This window comes from Cyclopterus lumpus, chromosome 10, assembly GCF_009769545.1.
Source record: "Cyclopterus lumpus isolate fCycLum1 chromosome 10, fCycLum1.pri, whole genome shotgun sequence".
NCBI lineage: Eukaryota > Metazoa > Chordata > Actinopteri > Perciformes > Cyclopteridae > Cyclopterus > Cyclopterus lumpus.
Window position 1 is genome coordinate 11,321,863 of NC_046975.1, and position 20,098 is coordinate 11,341,960.

Consider the following 20,098-nt stretch of genomic DNA (forward strand, 5'->3'; position numbering starts at 1 on the left):
CTGTCGGGGTGTGAGGAGCTTTTTGCGGAGCAGCCCTGATTGTGGCCCGTTCTTTTCAGCTGGATGAGTCTCCTGACTTTACCTACTGTGGTCAACTGTATTAAGGCAGTGAGTGGTTCCATGGCGACTTTCTATAACAGCTATTTTTACAGGGAGAGAATAAGTAAGGCCCAGAGGATATCAGCTGGAAAAGACAGTTGGGATAAGACAAATAAAAAAATCACCAGTAGAGGGATCTCTTGTTTTTTCTCCGAAATGTTTCAGTACAACATGTAGAACACAGACAGCATATCCATAAAAATTAAATCCTACAATAAAACAGAATGCTTTTCATAACAGTGCACTGCTGAACTGAAAAAAAAAAATATATATATATATATATATATAATCATCATCAACAGCAAAATTTAAGATTACTATTATGCTCATATTCCGAACTATGGGGGTTATTTTTAAAAATATATACTCATCACATGACAGAGGAGCCTAGCATCTCAGGACACAGACATGCTCCATGTCTCTCATAGACTCTGAGGGAAAACTGTACATCACTGGAAACTGACCACGACAAAAATGGCAAAGCGTGTTGAAAACACTCTGAGGGGGAAAAGGCCAAGGAGCAGAGGGAAACAGCAAGATGACACAAATTCATTAAGCCAATAGTATTTCCCCTAAAAGAATACCTCACATGCACTATAGATAGAGCAGCCTGACAATGAAGAGGGAAGTAAAACAAAAAACTGCATCTACTTCTGTTCTAGTTTATATTTTTTTTAAAAGCAGACTACGACGACCACCATTTGTTTTTTCCTTCTTTTTCAATAGCCAATAAGACGGAGGTCGAAACACATTAACTACTGACTGAAGTCTAAGAATGGGAAAGCGTTGTGCTGAAATATCCACAATGAAGAAATAAAAGAAAAGGGCAAAAAGATACGCATTGGTTTCAAAGCCTGAGTATTCAGTGACCTATAGCGAACCTAAAAGGATTTTGTCAATTCAGTTCATGGGGCAATGTTTTTTTTTTTTTTTTATTGTATCATTACTGCTACAATTTCACATCCTTCTGATAAAGAACAGTAAAGAAGTATCTAGAAAATCTGTACAAAAAATAAAAGGGTATGCACGGTACATTCAATATCTGTTACTGAGGTACTAGAAAGGTGTTTCCTTGACACCAGGGCAACAGCGTTAAAGAGTGACTCCTAGGGACTATTCCTTTGGAAAGACAATAGCTTGTTATCATAACAGGGTGAGGGAACATATATACACATACATACATACATACATACACACACACACACACACACACGTCCCCACCCACACTCACACACCACTGTCATTAACAAAGCCAGCATGCAAGAACACTGTCCCCTTGCTCCTACAGGGAAACTAAACTCTATGGTTCCCTCACGCGTAAAAGGAATTGGTGGATGCATACTGGTTCATGAGCAGATGAGTAGGGTGGGCCATGACCGTGTGAGAAGAGTGGAGGGTGGGTGGGTGGGTTTTGCAGGGTGGTGGTGGGATGCAGTGATTTCTTATAAAACAATAAGGCGGTAATCGATCCCTGGTCACCTGTCCTGTGTTCTGAATGTTGGCAGTGTGTGATCATGTTTTTCCATCACTACAGCTAACCGTGACTGAAAGTAGCTGTGTGCAACTCTCAGCACACAGCTCCGAGCAGTCAGACAGCGCCCTCTGCTGGCGAAGCTTCTGGCAAGCTCTTGTTTTTACAGCCAGAACAATCTGCTGCATTCGATTCTTTGTGGGCAAACTGTGTGAAGACCTCACATAGCACTCCAGCATGAGATGAAATTCATGCCCAGGCGCTCTCTGATATAACGCTATCATCTCATGACAAAACAATTCATAAGGGGCAAAGCATGTGTAAATACAGCGTTGACTGTCCTAAAACTAGACGGTCACAGCAGTAAAAGGTGGCAAAGGATGTTGGGTATCACCATATGGCGTATGAGCTGAGCAGATACAAAAACGTTACAGTCTGATAGAGCTCCACACTGACTGCATTACAGATCCCTCTGCTGAGCCAGAGGACAACAGTGCCAAGGAGAGCTAAGGGCCAAACAGAGCCGAGGGGTCGCTAGACGCCTGGTGGGGAGGACAGGATGTACGGTTTGCGATTCTGTCTGGTTTACTTTAGTACACATTTGCCCCCATCACAAGAAAAGTGGAGGGGGGGAGAAAAAAAGAGAAAAAGAAGAAGAGAGCAGTAACATGAGCCATTAATGTACAAAGGGGGGGCTTCAACCTTTCTGCCTCTACTGGTCGGTCAGAGGAGGACTGCAGGAGGCAATAGACTGTAAAGCCTCATGTCAGAAATGCTATATCAATTTTTTTTTTCATCTTTTTTTTTTTTTTTTTTTTTTTTAAACAAAAAAACATTAACACCTAGAACTACAACAGGTCAACTTTCCATTAAAACAACAGCCAACTAAGGATATAAACCAATCCAATCATTGAATCTTTGAGAACACAGTTATTGCTGAAATTGTGGGGGAGTGAAAGGGAGAGGGGGATGGCAGGTGGGTGGGTGAAAGGATGACAGGGATGGAGGGGTGTGTGTGTGTGTGTGTGTGTGTGTGTGTGTGTGTGTGTGTGTGTGTGTGTGTGTGTGTGTGTGTGTGTGTGTGTGTGTGTGTGTATGTATGTATGTATGTATGTATGTATGTATGTATGTATGTATGTATGTGTGTGTGTGTGTGTATGTGTGTGTGGTGCGTGTGTTCTGAGGGTGTTGGTGGGATGGGGCTAGCTGTGGATAGGTCACTCCTGGGCTGGTTATGTGATCTGAGGAACAAGACTGTGTAGATCCACATCAGGTCAAACTGGTGCTGCCGATGTACTGGAGGGGCGGGCTGTGTCTGATGCTGGGGGGTTTCCAGAGGCGACGGAATGTGCTGGTGGCAGCAGGGGGGGCTATTGGTCAGAGGGGATGTCTCTGTCGGCTTCGACCTTATTAGGGGAAGGGGCGTGAGGGGGGTGGGAGACAGGGGTGATGCCGTGTGGCAGGGTTCCTGAAACGAGGCTTTCAACCCCTGCACCAGCTCCTGGGAGACCCCCTGCTACTGCAACATTGATCAGACCTGGAGGAAATCTGAAACAGATGAAAAAAAAATTACAATAGCTGCTTGAGTTGAAAAAAAAAATTATAATCTTTTGAACATCCTGAAGTGTTACCCTGTCCGGTCTCATCTTCTACACCCACTTCTCTCACCTGTAAGTGGCTCCATTAAGTTCTGGGTGAACAGTGGCTGCCTCCATACTGGGCCACTGAGAGGCTGCCATCAGATACTCCTTATTAACGCAGTTCTTCAGACTATCTGGGATTCGCCCTTGAATGGGGGAAACAGGCCGTTACTCAGAGGTTTTCTGGTGAAAAACTTTTTTTGACTACCTGATTTATTTCAGGGCTGTACCCAATAATTAACTTCAATATAGTGTGGTGCTGTACCAAATAGTTTGAAGCTACATTCATAATGTTGACTGTCAAATTCTAAATCTACATTTGAATACTGCGCAGCCTATTTAATAATAATAATAATAATAATAATAATGCATTTAATTTATAAAGCGCTTTTCGTGATATTCAAAGACACTTAACATAAAATATTTATAACATCCTAAAAGCTAAAAAAATAAAAGAATAATTAAAATACAGGTAAAACAAATAGGGACTAATAGTTGCTCGGACCCTAATAAACAAAATAAAAATAATTATTTATTCTGTGTAAACGCAGTGTTTCTGCGGTTGCAGATAAAGATTAGGCTACACGATTCACTGTTTCTCCAATGCATTTATTCTGCACAGGCAAAGGCACATGACCATGAATATCCTCCGATTTCACTTTCCACAGAGTTCAGGACTTAGTCTTCCCACTGACGCAGAGTGGTGGAGAGACAGGTGATGTGAAGAAAACTTACAGGTACCGCTTACAAACCGGCTCTTTTGTGAATAGTATGATATTAGATTCCAGTGGTGGCTGCATAGGATTGTTTATAACTTGTGATCCAAACAATGTCAATAATTCCAGAGCATTGTTAAGTCCAAAAAACTTAAATGGGCATATATCAAAATACAAAAATCAATCCATGTTTGTTGGTGTCTAGACTTTCAAAAACTGTCACTGCGATCCAATGTTTGCTCTCCCGCTTGCTGCCCATAAAAGAAAATCTACAAATAGTATAATACCCATAACATTAGTGTAGCCTAATCTGTATCTGCAACTGTGCAAAATTGAAATCTGTTCATATATAATAAACAAAGAAAAAGAAAGAAAACTGAAACTACGCAGCATTCCAATGTCAACGTGACTGAAGCTTTGAGACTTTTAACTATTCGGTACGGCCCTATTATGAAGTACTCATATAATGTAATCAAGGCATCATCCACCATTCTTTAAAAACAGCTTTATACATTTATTCCTTTCTGTAAATCACCATCAATGTTGTACACCCTCCAACCAATCAGTGTTCACAGAATGAAAACATTACAACTTGCAGTGGAGTTGGATTTGTGTAGTTCCCGACTACTGCATCTATAATTTATCACTACAACAGGCTTGATCCTGCTCAGTGAGAAGTGTCTTACCAGTGATGGCGCGGCGAACCTCCCTGGCTGCCTCCTCGCGAGCCTCTACGGAGGCCTGCTCACTGTACCAGGATGTGTGCGGGGTACAGATTAAATTGGGGGCATCCTTCAGAGGGCCTGTTGAAAAACTGTTCGGAAAAAGAAATGAGATTACAGAGAAGAGTGCTGAAGTTGTGCATCAGCCACAGCTATTGGCTGTCACTTGAGTATCATGGTTACCTGAAAGGTTCCGTCTCATGGACGTCCAGGGCAGCCCCTCGTATCCGGCCCTCTTTCAAGGCCTGAGCCAATGCTTTCTCGTCAACCAGACCACCTCTTGACGTGTTCACCAGGAAGGCTCCCTGACGCATCTGTATCACAGAATTAGTAACAGCATGCTTAAACTATGGGGAGCAAGCCATACTAAAAAAGGCTGAAAGCACAGACTAAAATAATATGGCACAAATATTTTCTATTTCTATAATACAGACAGTCCTAAAATATGGAAGCAACAACTGGTTAAGAACAAACATAAATGTTCTAGATGTTCTATACAACTGAGCTCCAACATTGTCAGCTACGGTTTGAGTCAGGACTTTAAGCAGCATATAAAAACAGAATGCCAATTCTTGCTGGTAATGTTTGAGCTTGCTCCTTGTATTTGCAGAATACCAACCAATTGGTCTGGATGATAATATAAATGGTTCAGGGTTCTGAATATTGAACTTGACAGCAGAACAAATTTCTTTATCCGTTACACTGTTAAACAAAAAGCCAGGATTACATTAGGATACAGTCATTTACTTAGCTGATGCAGGCATATAATTTATTGTATTTCCTTGATAAATTCTACAACTAATTCTTACTGAAGCGATTTTTTTAATCCGTTTTTAAATTTGATAAAACAAAACTCAAAACCATTGACGTAAACACATTTCAGATGTTCAGTTAATTGCCCTAATTTTGTTTTAATGAGATGGCCATTTGCATTATTTACATCCAGTTTACAAGACATTGATTATATGTTTCCTTGTATAAACACTTCAACATTTAAGAATGTTGCAACACAAGACAACATTTTGTTCATGCACACACCTGTTTGATGGTGAAGTCATTAATGAGGTGGTGGTTGTGCTCGTTGAGGCTGCAGTGCAGGGATACGCAGTCAGAGTGGATAAGAAGGTCCTGCAGAGTGGCCATGCGCTGCAGGCCCAGTGAACGCTCCACACCATCAGGCAGGTAAGGGTCATAAAAAATCACGCCAAATCCAAAGGCCTTAGCCCGCAGAGCCACTGCTTGGCCAACACGTCCTGGAAGACAAAGATAAATGGTAAGGTTATTAACAGCTGCTGTGGTGCCTTTGTTGGAAATAAAGTACAACTCAGCCTTTTATTGAAACGGGTCTTTTAGTCTGACTATCAACTGTCAAGCTTAAATTAAACAGAGCTCCTAAAGCACTTGAGAACAAAATAACCTTATTAAAAAATAACCTGATTTAAGGAAATGTTAGAATAACTGGCGCTGGTGCCCCCGAACAAATCTAGACATCCACGTCCACACTCTTCACTCACCTAGACCGATAATGCCCAGCGTTTCACCCCGGATTCGAGCAGCACCACCAGCTACCTCCCTGATCTGCTCCACACTGGAGGCACGGGTTCCCTCCCTGAGGGCCTGGTGCATCCAGGTGACTCGCCTGTACAGGTTGAGGATCAGACATAGCGAAGTGTCGGCTGTCTCCTCCACAGACGATGCTGGCACGTTACAGACTGCAATGCCTGGATGACCAGTTAAAATAAATATTAATATCTCTGTGTTATTCTGTGCAGATAATATGTTTAAAGTTCCACCCACTCACCTAGCTCGGCAGCTGCTTTGATGTCAACGTTGTCGAAGCCTGAGCCAATTCTGACAATAACACGAAGGCCTTTAAACTTTTCCAAGTCATCTCTAGACAGAGTGATGGTGTGGTAGAGCAGGGCAGCAACTGCCTCATTGAGCACCTACAGAAGACAAATGCATCAGAAATCATTTTATATTACATTAAACTCCATTTAAAACTTAAATATGACACCACTTCAACAACTGAGGGACTGACTGTGTGATGGAGACCGTTCTGCTTGATAGAATAAAAGAGGCAGCTTTTTTTGGGGGTACAGCGCAGATCTTAATTACTTTCATACTACATCAGAAAGAATTAAGGATTTGAGTGTTCTGGCCTCATGGATTAGGATCACAGTATGTACATGGGTGTCATTCCTACCTTCTCATGAATCTCTTGTGTGGACTGGGCATCGCAGAAGGCCACTGTAGCCACATCTTTTAAAATGGGCATTTCCACAGTGCAGTCGCGCCCGTCCAGCAGGGCAACCAGGGGCCGTGGGTGCATTGGCCCGTTCAGGATGGGGGGTCGGATACCTGAGTCCGGCAGAAAGAGAATAATGATGATGATAATAATCAGCAAGAGGTTTAATATTCAATAACCATTGCAAATCTGAGACAAAAATGCTTAAATAATTTAAAAGTTACCTAAATAACAGAGTCAAATGAACACATGCTTTAATCTAAAACGTACGGATAGGGATACAATGAACCACAAAAAGCCACTGTTCTGATCATATCACGGATCAGGTCTACAGAGAAGAGGAAAAAGGAGATAATAGAACTTACAAGTGCCCAATCCTGTTTCTGTACCGTGGATACTGATAATTATAATTTCCTCTATAATAACCATTTTATATTGCTGTGAAAACAGCTCCTTCAATCAACTGTATGTATTCAAGTTTCACAGCAAAAACTACATTTACAAGTTTACATTTGAACAAATCATAACATTATATAATTTTACTGAATGGAGCATGAACCCATCATAACATAACGCAAAGGAACCTTCATATGTTAGCTGTTAGCTTCAGTGCTGCCAACGTTAACTAGCTCTCCTATCAATTTCAACATAGATTTACTCAGGCAGAATCAATGTCGATCTCCAGATCGCATATATTTACTGAATTTGATCCGATACCAACCGTAAAACGTTATTTCACAATATCATGGCTGAACTTATCTGTAGTTCACATAAGTGCGGAACCGCGTGGGGGATCCATTCAGTTCACGGATCAACTGCGGCCCGTTACACCACTACTTACTGCAGTGACAACTTTCGGATGCACCTTGATGGACACAGCTACCAACCACTTACATTTCAGAACCAGCAAGGTTGAGCTAGAGATTAATGACAGTCTGGACTTCCCACGGTGATGAAAGTCATCACACTTAAACTAAATCTGACTGCACACATATCTAAAGTTAACAGTCGTAACTGCCACACTCCTTAGATGATAATAACTCATTGATTTTTCCAACACCTCAAGGCAACTACGAGGATGATGTGTGTAAGAGTTTTGTATGGTTAGAAAAGTTATGTGTAACTAAGACAATGTCCACACTACTATGTTTCCATTTTAAAACGCATGTCTTTTGCTACGTTTACACCAAGTGTCCACACTGAGCCAGAGTTTTAGAGCGCCAAAATGGGATACGTTTAAAACGCCAGGGGTTACCTCCTAGTGTGGACCGGCAGAACCGCATGAGGTTGGAAACGACAATTGTAGACTCCCGCATTCGCTACTTGATTGGGTCATAAATCTCGACGTGTCCTTCCCTGATTTGTCACGCCCATATCACATGACCCTTTTCCGGAAGAACACAAACACCCTTGATTATCGATTGACTAGCAGGTTAATTCAACATGGATAATCTGATTACAGGCATTGCTGACCTTGTTGTCTAAACTAGCAGCTGTTTGAATTCTGTATTTTATAATCTTACTACAGCCAACATGTGGAGGAAGCAAAACCTCTTGAATCTTCCACGAAATATGTCTGAGTTTATAGAGTAAGAGTTTAGAGGATGATCTTAAGTATCAAGCAGTACCATTCATTATTAAAGACTACGGTAATACTCTTTCGGATTTTCTGTAACTAAGCAACCAATCTACTTCCTGTTTACACCGGCACTTGCATGCCCAGTGTATGTGAATAGTGATGTGATATTTGTTTTTAGGCTTTCTAGTCATCATTTTGCAAACGAAGCTGCAACGTCTGTGTGGACGGAGATTGTTTTTGTTTTAAAACCCTGGTTTTAAACAAAAACGTAGTAGTGTGGAAGCTTAAATCTGCGACGGGTTACCAGCATCCATGCCTATTTGGTATTGAACTCCAGCTGTTTAGTCATGCCTGGAACCAGTAAACACCATCCAGCTTTCATTGATCCATCTCTGTTCTACTCGGATCCTTAGACCACTCATAAGGGGAAAGTTACATTTTGGTTAATGACGCAGAAGTCTGGGAACCTGACCTGCCACTGTATGAGAAGTGCACACAGAGAGGGGGTGGGCAAGGACGAGAAGGGGACGGAGTGTGGGGGCTGGGGGAGGGGTGGAGAAAACTACGGGGTCTTGGAGAGGAGGCGGTGGGGGTTCATGAGGGGGTCTGAGTCATGACCTAAATTCTCCTGTCTGCAAGAGTCCCTCTTATTTTTCTGGTTCTCCCCTTTCTTCAGACACAGACCTTACTGGCGAACATCTGCATATTGGCCCATGTGCACCATGGTCACTTACCATTATGCCAACAAAGGAAATGGGGCATGTCAAACACAAATCAATGCCATAAATAACTGCCACATTTCGGCCAATGCATTGATATGAAATGAGGGGAAAATTATAGTTATATCTGCAAATACCTTTTACAGCTCTCCCTCTCTGCAGTTCTTGGCTTGGACTGGCCCCACACATGCACCACTAAACACTATCTTGCCCCTGCTGTGTGACAGGTGTGTGTGTTTGTATGTCCCAGGGTGGGGGAGTGTGTCTAGCTGGAACATTTACTTGGACAGAGGGCAGGAGGTAATGGTGAGACTGCAGAGGAGGTAAGGGAGCTGGTCGCCGAGGGTGGAAAACAAATATTTGTGAACACTTCCTCCTGGCGTTTGAGCATTTCCCAATGTATGTTCCCATGTAAAGCACACACAAATTAAGAAACGCATACTGCCTGGGACAGTTATAAATATGTATTACAATGTACTTCTCTACTGCACTTCATTTAGCAGTATGATTCACAATTATTGCAGATGGCTCAAGAATGCTAACAGGCCTACTGCTACACACTGAAGGCACAAAGAGCCACTTACTATGTAGAAAAACCCAACGAGATTTATCACAAAGACCCCTCTGAAAAAGTAGTTCTGGAAATATACAAGTAGGCCTACACAAAGAGTAATTTGAGTATAGGACACTGGCATACCCGAGGCCTACTAAGCGCAAGCATGGCCGCACACACAATACAATTCATTCAGTGATTCATTCATTCTCCCTCCCTCTCCCTTTCTTTCCCCTCACTCCCTCCTCCTCTTCTCTCTCCCTCTGGCCGCAGTTGGAGGAGTAGGAGGTGAGGGGGGGAGGGGCAGCAAACGATGATAATGCAGCAAGCAGCGATACTCCACCCAGACGCAGCTATACACACACAAACACGAGTATTCAGTTCCTTCTTGACGGCTGTGACAAAACCAATACGTACTGAACATAAAAGGGAAACTGCACACGCATAGCTGCTCCACACAAACCGTAGATCTCTACCACAACACGTCAAAAATTTCTAAAACACATGCCAAAATAGAAAACACGGGCACCAGGCCTAACCTTGCATTATGAAGTCTGTGAGCCTGTCTTCCTCTCTCTCTCTCTCCCCTTGCTCTCCCTCTATCGCTCTTTTTTTTCTCCCTCTCTCTCTGTCAGCCTGCTCTTGGCTGGCTGGATCCCAGCTGTCATCCACGCCCAGCCCCTCCCCCACGCACAGCCTCCAATCACCAATCAGCTTCATTGAGGGCCAGCCAACCAGCACTAACCTCATTAGCATAGCCAAGGCTGAGGCCGAGGGCAGTTTGGGCTGTTGTCGTTTTTTAAAGAGACAGCTGGACCGTTTCCCTGTAGTTGTGGCCACGACCCTTCACCTTGTCCTCTCCCTCTCACCCGTCTCCAGAGACTCACCCAGACTGTTCCCTCCATTTTAGCACACCATTATGTCTGATCTCCACCATCTACTCTCCACAACAGCTCAGAATACTGTCTCTTATAGAAATGTGAACCGTACCATCCATGACTGTGTAGCAATATAACAATTACTTATTTTCTGTTTTCTTCAATATGAAATACAGTGCATCACTTCCATCCGTACCTTCCTTGCATACCAATTTAATAAATATAAATTGACAAACAGCAACCTGCTTCACCCTCAAATGTACAGAGGCCCTGAGTGGACATTGGCGAAAAAAAGCACAATCCCTTTGTGTTCTGGGAAAAAAGTAATTCCAGTCAACCCAAGGACGAAGAAGAAGAAAAAGAAGAAGAGAGCAAAACTGTGAAATAGTCCCTTAGGGAGAGGGCAGTTTACGCTAGGTGGCGAATTTTGTCTTATTTGTTGGACATTTATCTAATTATTATAATTTTTCAACCTTAATCAACACCAGAATATCCCCAGAGCGGGGAATCATTATATAACATATTATAGAACTGTCAGCATATGGTTTTAAATTTTTTTTAAATAAACATTTCAAAGTTTTTTTTTGTTCAAATCTGCCCTCACTCTGGTCTGCCTTGATAGTTGCAGGTAAAATATTGTGTTTTACAAGCTCACATATTTGCAATCATTATGTTTCATAAATACAAGGCTCAACTTTCTGACTTGATGGCCTTCAAAGTATAACTTTATTTTTTATTATTTTATATAAACATAACAAAATATACCTAATAAATTTAAATTCTTACTTTTACTTTGTTTACGAGTATAAATCTCACCCTCACAAATGCGGTCAAGTCTCTGCCGCTTGACTTGTTTGTGTTTGTCCATCAGAGCCATAGACCGCGCAGTCTGAACCTGGGCCAGAGAAGAACAGATCCAAGTCCAATTGAGGCCTTTTAATGTCGTCCACTTAGTTTCACCTGCACACACACGCACACAAACAGATAGTCAAGAACATAATAATCATAATTCCTGTCTTTCTATTTCCACATGAACTAAAAAAAAAAATAGTGATCAAAACTGTGAAAAAGAAAAGGTGGCAGAACTGTATTTTGAATTTGGTTTGTTGAAAACTAGCAGTGACTACATTTCCTCTTTGTATGACAAAAGTATAGTCACGTGTTACTATTAAAACATGGATACCTATAAATTTGAAGAATTCACAATTCATCAAATTGAAAACCAGAAGTTGGTTATATAGGATTATTTACCCAGGGACAGACAAGTGACTCACCTGGAGAACTGAGTCCGTTGTGCGGGTCAGATTGACAACTTCGTTTCCACTGTAAACAATGAGAGGGCATATTGATTTTAGATCATGCCAATGCTACAGTATCACTACAGGTGTCTGGTTAACACATGGCGTCAAGACAATAACGCCATGTTGCATGACTCAAACAGAGAAGTCAATGAAATGTAACTAGTATTATGTGAAACCCCGGTCGACAACCGAGGTTAGTTAAAAAGGTACTGTGTGTCTCTAACTGATTCAGTAGTGGCTCGTGAGGAGTAACAGTGGCTTAACCTCCAGTGTGTTTCTACATCTAACCTGTTAACGGCTGTCCATCATGAATTACAACTTTGTGGTCAACTTTATTTTCTCTTGCAATATTAACGCCACTCTCTCATACAATAACCAGTTACCTTAGACAACACGGCGGAGTCACCGGTCAAATAGCGACGCTGTTACGACATGTACCGATAACTTGACGTTAATAGTGTAACTACTATTAGCTTCTCGTTAGCAGCCAAGTGACCGTTAACTAGCTAATGCTGCTAGCTAACCCGCTTCTGGTACTGAATGATGAATAATATGTACACGTTCCTTAAAATACTAAAGTCACTCAGCTCGTATTAAGCGGCTACTCTGTCTCAATTAACGTGTTTGTTCTGAGGTATTAACTTCTGAAACGCTGATGCTAACTACATACATAGCACGGGAGCTAGCTAGCCGATGTTAGCTAGCTAACGTTAAACACAAACAGTCGAGGACTTTAAAGTAGCTTCATTTAGTGAAAACTACAATTCCCTGCCAACTCCCGAAGATGCGCAGCATTTTGGTGTCATTTCGCTGCCACAAACTTGTTACGCGTGTCAAGAAAAAAAACCATAGCTACATTTATGAGGCGCTTGCAGCCTTGCTAAAGTTAGCACGCCTGCGCCGTTAAGTAGCGTGCCGCTGAGCGAGAGCTGCAAACGGCGGGGGGAGCCCAGCTCGTCCGAGTTGTTATCAGCGAGTGGCGCTACAATGTGAAATATCTGACCCACGGGCTAAACAGTTGGTTAAGTCTACAGGGAACATGTGAGTCGTCTACATGACTGAATTCAAAGAAAACTACTTTGAAAACCCAGTGACCCAATCTTGCAAGTAATGTCAGTTATTTACCCCGGATAAACTCTTTCGAGAGTGCTGAGGCAGTGTGCGTGAGTCGGTGGCGTTCCCTCTCTCCCGATCGCCATGAAATTAGACAAAAGAGGAAGTGGCCTGTTGGTGGGGGGGTCAGACAGTCTGTGAAAAAGCATCGGTGGACTGCAAGGAGCGCCCTCACTGTCCACGGCGGAACGGCAATCTCAATCTCACATCTGCAAAACTTTTCAGAGCAACATGCCGCCTTTATACAATGATCAAACTTAAAACTTTAAATTATGGAGGATTTCGCTTCATCCGCCGATTAAGTTTTTCAGAGATCCATCCAGGTATTCGCCTCGGGAAGAGACGTTATTTGTATTCAGTTGAAGCAAGCTGTATTAAGCTTTTTGTGAAACCTTTTGTTTTGCCCTCAACAGAAATTGTAGTTAGTAAAGTCAGAATGGACTTAATGCATTTCTATGCAACGTCTTATACTAAACTCAGCCACTAGGTGTCACAATAATGTTCTAATCTATTGGCCCCTGATGTGCGGGAGAGCAGGAAACATTTGTGAATGGAAGACAATACACTTTTTGGAAAAAAAATTCTCTATTAAATTTTATTTGTACATAAATTGTGCAACAGTAGTATTTCCAGCTGAAAATACATAATTTCTGAAAGGCCACCAAATCATCTACATCAGTTCCGCCTTTGTCATACTCTCAATTGGCTCAATGTGTGTACTCACTCCAACCACTGTACAGTACCATACATTGTGCCCTATAGAGTCCCGCTGCAGCATCGATTCCACTATTCAATTGACTGTTATAGTGCATGTGCCATCAAAAATATCTGAATTCGCGCAAATGGAGATTGCAAAAATGTATGGCTGTGAAAAGAAGACCAGAGCACCAAGAACTGTTTTAAGCTTAAGGCATGGTCAGTTTATAGTATACGCAGTATTATTCTTGAAGGTCTGTTTATTTTCAAGCAATTGAGAACTCTTAAAAAGAAAATATGTGAACAAAAAGGGAGCGCTGTCCTTTCCCTATAAAAAAACATTTCCCTTTGATGAAGTTACTCTCAAAAAGACAAGACAACAAAGATAAAAAAAAGACAATATCTGTGGTGGATTTAAGGAATAGCAGTGGAATCCAGGAATGTGTCCCATTTAACATACATGAGACCATTAACATATAGATTGGTATTCTTATGTTGTTTGGGCTTCTCAGAAATACATTGCCAGTATTTGATTGCGCACTGAGGAATGTTTACGTCTATTCTATTGACTTTTACTGTGTACTCAAATCACTTGTGAGGAAACATTAAGCACATTCTGATAACTCCAGTATACAGAGTTCTTTGATTATGACGAGTTGTAAGGAAATTAAGCTGCATTCCAATAGTTAACGTAAATTAAGACTTTTCTGAATATGAAATATTAGTCAAAATTCTGTGCGCAATAAAACTAGCTTATTTGCTCGTGCACATTTCCCTATGGGGTGTTGAATACGCAGGCACTGACATTTTTGTGAAATGTTGAATATTAAACTAAGTGTTACAATCATAACATCGTAATTTTATTAGCTTCTAATTGCTTGGTTCTTGATCATGAAATCTAAACATATGCCTTAGAAGGGCAGCAGGTTCCCAAGGACTCTTCCAAGAATGGACAAAGCCTACAAGTGTGCTTAACATAGTTCTGAATGCAGTTATCACACTCTAGCGTCAAGGAGTGATCAGTTCTCTTCTATAAGGTTTAAGTCCAGTTCTGTGCAGTCTCTTTCAAAAGCAGTCTTTTGCTCGCCGTCTATTGCAGTCCTTTTTCTTTTATCATCATAATCATCATCATCTTCTTCACTTTCACTTAGTGGCCCAATGCTGGCTCGTCCCAGAAACTCGGCAGGGGAGAAGGCTGAGCACTGCTCTGCCTGGGAAGACACTGGAACTATGCAGACACCTGTACCACACAGTAGGCTCTCGTGATTACCAATCTACACAGGAGAAGAGGAAGAGTCATGATTATCTTGTCATCATGTCACAATTCTATCATTTAACATGTGGCAAAACACTTGCGCACCAGTCTAATTGCAGACCAGTCTAATTATCATTAATGCAGCTGAGGAATCAGCTTGATACATCTCCACACACCCAAAATATAATAAAGTATAGATGGTGCAGTGACATCATCACTTGCAATGCCAGGAAGTCTGCATGGATGTAGTGACTGTTTGTTTGGTTAAGTATAGATTTTTGATCGAGTTAATGGTCTTGTCTGATGCGTGCGACATGACCAACACAAGCAAAGTATCAACCTAAACAGCATTTACTCTAGAAACTAGTGTCTAAAATTATGTAATTTGTATAAATAGCATTTAATCCCATTCATAAACTGAAACATTTACATTCATATATTAGAATGCGTAGGAAAGTACCACGAGTGTTTGAGCAAGCCCACATACTTTACCTTCTAGCTACCTACATTTTAATTTTGTGGGTGGTTCATTTTGGTGACATAATATTAGCAGAAAATAAGTTAGAAAATAACTTGACACGTCACCCCAAAATTCCTTTAACTGTAGTACCATTAATCAATCTAGATTGTATTTGTTGCGAGGGAGATATGCCTGCATTATACCTTGAAAATAATGGAACTTAAAAAAATTAATTAATTAAAAAAGGTGCTAGTGGCACTCAAAGCTCTAAAAAAAAAAAAAAAAAACAGCAATGCCTCTTTCCAGAAATCATGACCTGGTCAAAATAATCCATAGACCCTTTTGTGATTAGTTTCATGTCGGAACAATTTTCTTCTTACTGTATCACCATGCAGAAGAACGTGTGCAGAAAAAGGAGTCTGCATTTAAGGATTTTGCTTTGAGAGCCACTGTGAACATCAAGTAAAAAGTGGGCAACTTGGTTTTGCTTTACTAGGCGGTTGCTACCAAGGAAACCTTTGACAAGTAAAATTATCAACGGGTCAAATTCTGACTCGGACTGTTTTCAGCAGAGTGCATCATTGCCGAGTGGAGATAGAAAAAAATGCAGCTTGAGACACTTGTTTTGCCTGCACCAAAATCACAGCCCAGAACCCAAACCTGAGTGCACTGACATGACAGACAAGTTTGTGGAAACAGATCTGGGGTCCTACTCCTTCACCAATCATCCATACAATAACGCCAGTCTGAAATGAAGAGAGCTGAATAGTTTAGCTGTGCCGAATTGCTGGGGATGGGGTACTACCATGGGCCTACATTGCCCTCCAAGATCCATAGGACAGTTAAACCCAGGCCCTCTGATTACACACGGTTACCATCAATGAGGAGCTTGACAGAAACTACCTTCAGCATATTGAGCTTTCTTACTCACCTGTGTCATCTTGCTGAAGTCAAGGCCTGGCCTGGGGCAGGGTAGAACATCTGGGTCATGGCGCCTCTTCAAGCGCGGTTTGCGCATGTCACAGGGCTGCGAGTGGCAACGCGGCAGCGCCAGGTGCAGATCGCGCCTAGAGGAGGATGGTGTGCTGCAGGCTGAGGTGGGAGATGAAGACAGGGCTGGGTGTTCAATGCCAGGACAGCTATATCTCAAAGCAGAAACAGGGGAGGGCTGGGGGGGCAGGAGCACCAAGGAGGAATCCTGAATGTGCACAGGGGAGAGGGAGAAGCGCCGATGCAGGACTGAGTGGGAAACCAGGGGAGCTGGTGAGGAGGAGCAGGAGGAAGGAGTCACAAAGGAGGCAGAACAGGCTCCTTTCAGTTTGTCACAGGGGTCCCATGAGAAGCTCCATGGTAGTGGCGAGTCAGAGGACAGTGCTAAGCTAAAGAAGGTAGGGCTAGAAGATGAGTGTAGGGAAGAAGAGGTGAAAGAGGAACTGGGACCACAAAGTGGCAAAGAGCTGGCTCCAGAGCTGGAACTAGATGCTCCTCCACTTTGGCAGCCACGTTTGACTGGGGTCCAAACCTTGGATGCACTAGGATGCCAGGTGGAGCGACACCGAGACAGGTCCTCTGGAACAGAGAGTGACCGGCAGTGGCGTTTTGGAGGTGGTGGTGGTGAGCTTTGGAAAACCTGGTTTGAAAAAGAAACCTCTGGTCTCTGGAGAGGTTCGCCAGAGTGGGAACGACACCATGGGGAGTCTAGTCCACAGGAATCACCCACAGGGTTGGCTTTGGATGATTGGTGTGTAGCTGAGCTGGTCTCTGAAAATGCCAAAAGACAGACATGAGATTAGGCAGGCAGATTTCTCCACCGAAAGGTTGCAAAAACTGTACTTAATTAAATGAACTCACCTTGTGATGATCTACAAGGACTCCATGAGACTGTGGGACTGGAACCGACTGCAGGTAATGACTGAAACAGAAATATAAAACGTAAAAAGAAAAAAATAGAACACATAAAACTAAGTGGTCCAAAAAATGAAAAAAAGCCCTTTAAAAGAAAAACAAGATTTAGTATCCAACTTACCACATTGACATTGAATGAGAAAACTTTGTAATAAGGCTCTTCCAAACTCTGCTTACGGAGCTGCTCTGTGATAAGAGTCACCATATTTATAGCAACAATCCAGCGATAGACATGGAGATGAGGAGATTTAATGAGGGTAGTGGAAATTGTATTAGTCAGAATACTGGCGTGGTTTGTGGTGTCCCCTCTACACCTCAACCAGCCAGACTGACCAGCTTTCCTCACTATGCCACCGTCATGCTTAAGCCACCTAGAGGGACAGATGAAAAGGGATCATTTGGTCAATGACATGGCAATAATTTACTGAACACATTACAGAGAAAGCACTTCATTTAAATAAATGAACTTGATTGAACATTAGCATGTATGTTTTATAGACAGATCTGTCCTTTGATAAGAGTGTAAAATCTGCTAATGGCGACTTTCCTCCAACATACAATAAGTGTTGTCGTGGAGAAAAGCCTACAGAAAGAACAGAATGCCTGAAAAAAAGTGTTCCTAGTACTGACCACATTGCGACACATGACCCAGGCTAGGATCTACATGCTGCCTCATTCACACATGAAAGGCAGAAGTTCATGTTCACAAAGGCAGAGAGGGAACACATGGGCATGAGGAGAGCCAGAACAAAGAAACACTTCACATTCCATCATGCACAGTGAACTGGGCCATACTGGTACTACAAACATGGACTAGTAAAAAGTCAAAGAAAACGCAGAGTATGTCTACATTAAAATCCTCTGGGGGAATGCCATCACAATCAGTCAGTTGGGTCCAACAAAATGTCAAGAGTTGGAGTTGTGAAGTGAATGGAAGGGGGAGGGAGAGACGAAAAGGGAAAAGATGGGGGAAGTGTGTGGAAAAATGAATGGGGATAGGGGTTGGAGGCATGCCATAGTATCTTTGCAAGGGGAACTAAAGAACAGTGACATGGTCTCAGGGGCTTAGATTAGCAAGGAAAGCCAAAATGGTGTGATGTTGAGCAGAGGGCCAGACAACCTGCGTCCACGTTCCTCTAATATTTACTTTGCATGCAAATAGCAGTTAGCTTTTAAGATCCAACGGTTACTCAATGCACAAACATCTCTAAAGATTCACCCACACTGTACCATACCAGCAAACCTTTGCACAGCACAGACACATATCTCAGACTAAAACTACAACATGAAAGACAATGTGTACACTTTAGCCACAGCATTCAAATGTAGCATGTTGTTTGGGCTGTTGCACTGCAGTTTAACAGTGCAGAGCACCCACAATCTAGAGCACATGTAATGCTGACATTCAAGCCAGACAAGCCTCAACATATTGAAACATAAACGTGGATCAACTTTACGGGGTCTTTAATCTGAATTTAAACGGTTAATACAAAAGAGTCCTCATTGAAGAGGCTTTAAATTAACACTGGCTTTTGGCAGTCAGATGTGGCCTCCAGGGCCTTCCTCCTTGTGGCAAACATGGTGCTACATCGCTAGCCTAGTTCCACATGCCAGAAGACATGCTACTTCGCCAGCACAGGCTAAACCTCATCATGTGGCAGCAGCCACTGTTAAGAGCTGTGCACCCCACCGGCTCCATTTGATCTAAAACAGCCAGGAGCAGTGCTGTCAACCACCAGCTGGTGTACAACTTTAACATAACTTCAGCATCTCGTCTAACATCACGCACGTTAAACGTTCCTGTGTATGAATTATGCGATATTTCTTAAAACGACTAGCGAGACACATGTAGCACAACAACTATAAATGTCGTAGCGTTAGTACGGATAATTAGCGTTAAGCAGTTCTGGCCTATAGACACAGTCTTTACTAACGTGCAAAACAACAAATAAGTGTAAGGCAGTGTCGCGTAGCGTTCTAACGTTAATCTACCAAAAAAATAAAAACACATTTATGTTTGACAATTCTAATTAACGCTGCGTCGTCCAAAACATTAGCAGCACGACACACGTTTGTCATTGATACTGTAGGACCTTTTATACAGACGTACAGGCTTCATCGTATCCCGATGTTTGTGTCAGTATAACGTTTTAGTGAGCTTGCTCAGCAGCACGATGCAGCCCGTGGAGCGCATCGCTATTAGCCGGTGTTGTTAGCTAGCGCTAGTCGATAACACGACTCCTGACACTCGGTCTGCTAACGTTACCGGTTAACGGCGTGTCATTGTACGCGGTTGCAGCAATGATTCGGTAGACTAAAATATGAAAAGGGACATTGACACACGTACGGAGCATTAGCTCGGTTACGCAGTCCGTTTGAAAGCTAACGTGCTACAGCTGTCCTGATGTATTACCTGCATTCAGTGGTTCCTTAGCAACCGAGGCTGAACACTGCGCACCGGACTGAGAGCAGATTAGTGGGGTATTTATAGCCTTTGGACCGTACCAATACAGAGGTATTCAGAAAGAACGGCCTTAAAAAATGCAATGTGAGGAAACCCCACAATACTTATATAGCGCATACTTTTCCAAAAATACCATTATTTCTAACGTGTTCCCAATTGAAACGAGAAACATAGCAGAACATGCTGCACTTATTTTTGAAGTATCTGTCCCATTAACAACCCCACAGTTGAGCCCTTCTAAATAAGCCCACAGCACAAACCAAACAACCAGTATTATAT

At 42.4% G+C, this 20,098-nt stretch overlaps 2 protein-coding genes across 6 annotated transcripts; both read right to left on the minus strand.

Moving 5' to 3' along the window:
- Positions 1 to 1,003: 1,003 nt before the first annotated feature.
- ctbp1 (C-terminal binding protein 1) lies at positions 1,004 to 13,233 on the minus strand. Of its 5 annotated transcripts, none has more exons than XM_034543118.1 (11): positions 13,052 to 13,233; positions 11,900 to 11,948; positions 11,442 to 11,585; positions 6,855 to 7,009; positions 6,450 to 6,594; positions 6,163 to 6,369; positions 5,687 to 5,901; positions 4,832 to 4,962; positions 4,613 to 4,740; positions 3,239 to 3,356; positions 1,004 to 3,118 (listed from the first exon to the last, which is right to left on the minus strand). In XM_034543118.1, exons 3-11 carry the CDS (start codon positions 11,500 to 11,502, stop codon positions 2,941 to 2,943), a joined length of 1,338 nt encoding a protein of 445 aa, XP_034399009.1. In that variant the 5' UTR covers positions 11,503 to 11,585; positions 11,900 to 11,948; positions 13,052 to 13,233; the 3' UTR covers positions 1,004 to 2,940. The 5 variants fall into 5 exon arrangements, with proteins under 5 accessions (XP_034399009.1, XP_034399013.1, XP_034399011.1 ...); XM_034543122.1 differs by having other exon boundaries at positions 11,448 to 11,585; positions 13,052 to 13,204; XM_034543120.1 differs by lacking the exon at positions 13,052 to 13,233 and adding an exon at positions 12,783 to 12,905.
- Positions 13,234 to 13,610: 377 nt separating this feature from the next.
- Positions 13,611 to 19,818, minus strand: LOC117737873 (protein FAM53C-like). The gene is made up of 5 exons (XM_034544104.1): positions 19,769 to 19,818; positions 17,477 to 17,726; positions 17,302 to 17,362; positions 16,382 to 17,211; positions 13,611 to 15,009 (listed from the first exon to the last, which is right to left on the minus strand). Exons 2-5 carry the CDS (start codon positions 17,558 to 17,560, stop codon positions 14,755 to 14,757), a joined length of 1,230 nt encoding a protein of 409 aa, XP_034399995.1. The 5' UTR covers positions 17,561 to 17,726; positions 19,769 to 19,818; the 3' UTR covers positions 13,611 to 14,754.
- Positions 19,819 to 20,098: the final 280 nt, after the last annotated feature.

Bases quoted from the DNA above. Each gene is read 5' to 3' on its own strand.
- LOC117737873 (XM_034544104.1), bottom strand. From the start codon at position 17,560: ATGGTGACTCTTATCACAGAGCAGCTCCGTAAGCAGAGTTTGGAAGAG. The intron at 17,363-17,476 runs GTAAGTTGGATA...TTTCTGTTTCAG, and splicing joins TCTCATTCAATGTCAATGTG to TCATTACCTGCAGTCGGTTC. The intron at 17,212-17,301 runs GTGAGTTCATTT...TGGCATTTTCAG, and splicing joins TCCTTGTAGATCATCACAAG to AGACCAGCTCAGCTACACAC.
- ctbp1 (XM_034543117.1), bottom strand. From the start codon at position 10,503: ATGCTAATGAGGTTAGTGCTGGTTGGCTGGCCCTCAATGAAGCTGATT. The intron at 6,595-6,854 runs GTAGGAATGACA...TGTCTTCTGTAG, and splicing joins CACAAGAGATTCATGAGAAG to GTGCTCAATGAGGCAGTTGC. The intron at 4,741-4,831 runs GTAACCATGATA...TTTTCCGAACAG, and splicing joins CATGAGACGGAACCTTTCAG to TTTTTCAACAGGCCCTCTGA.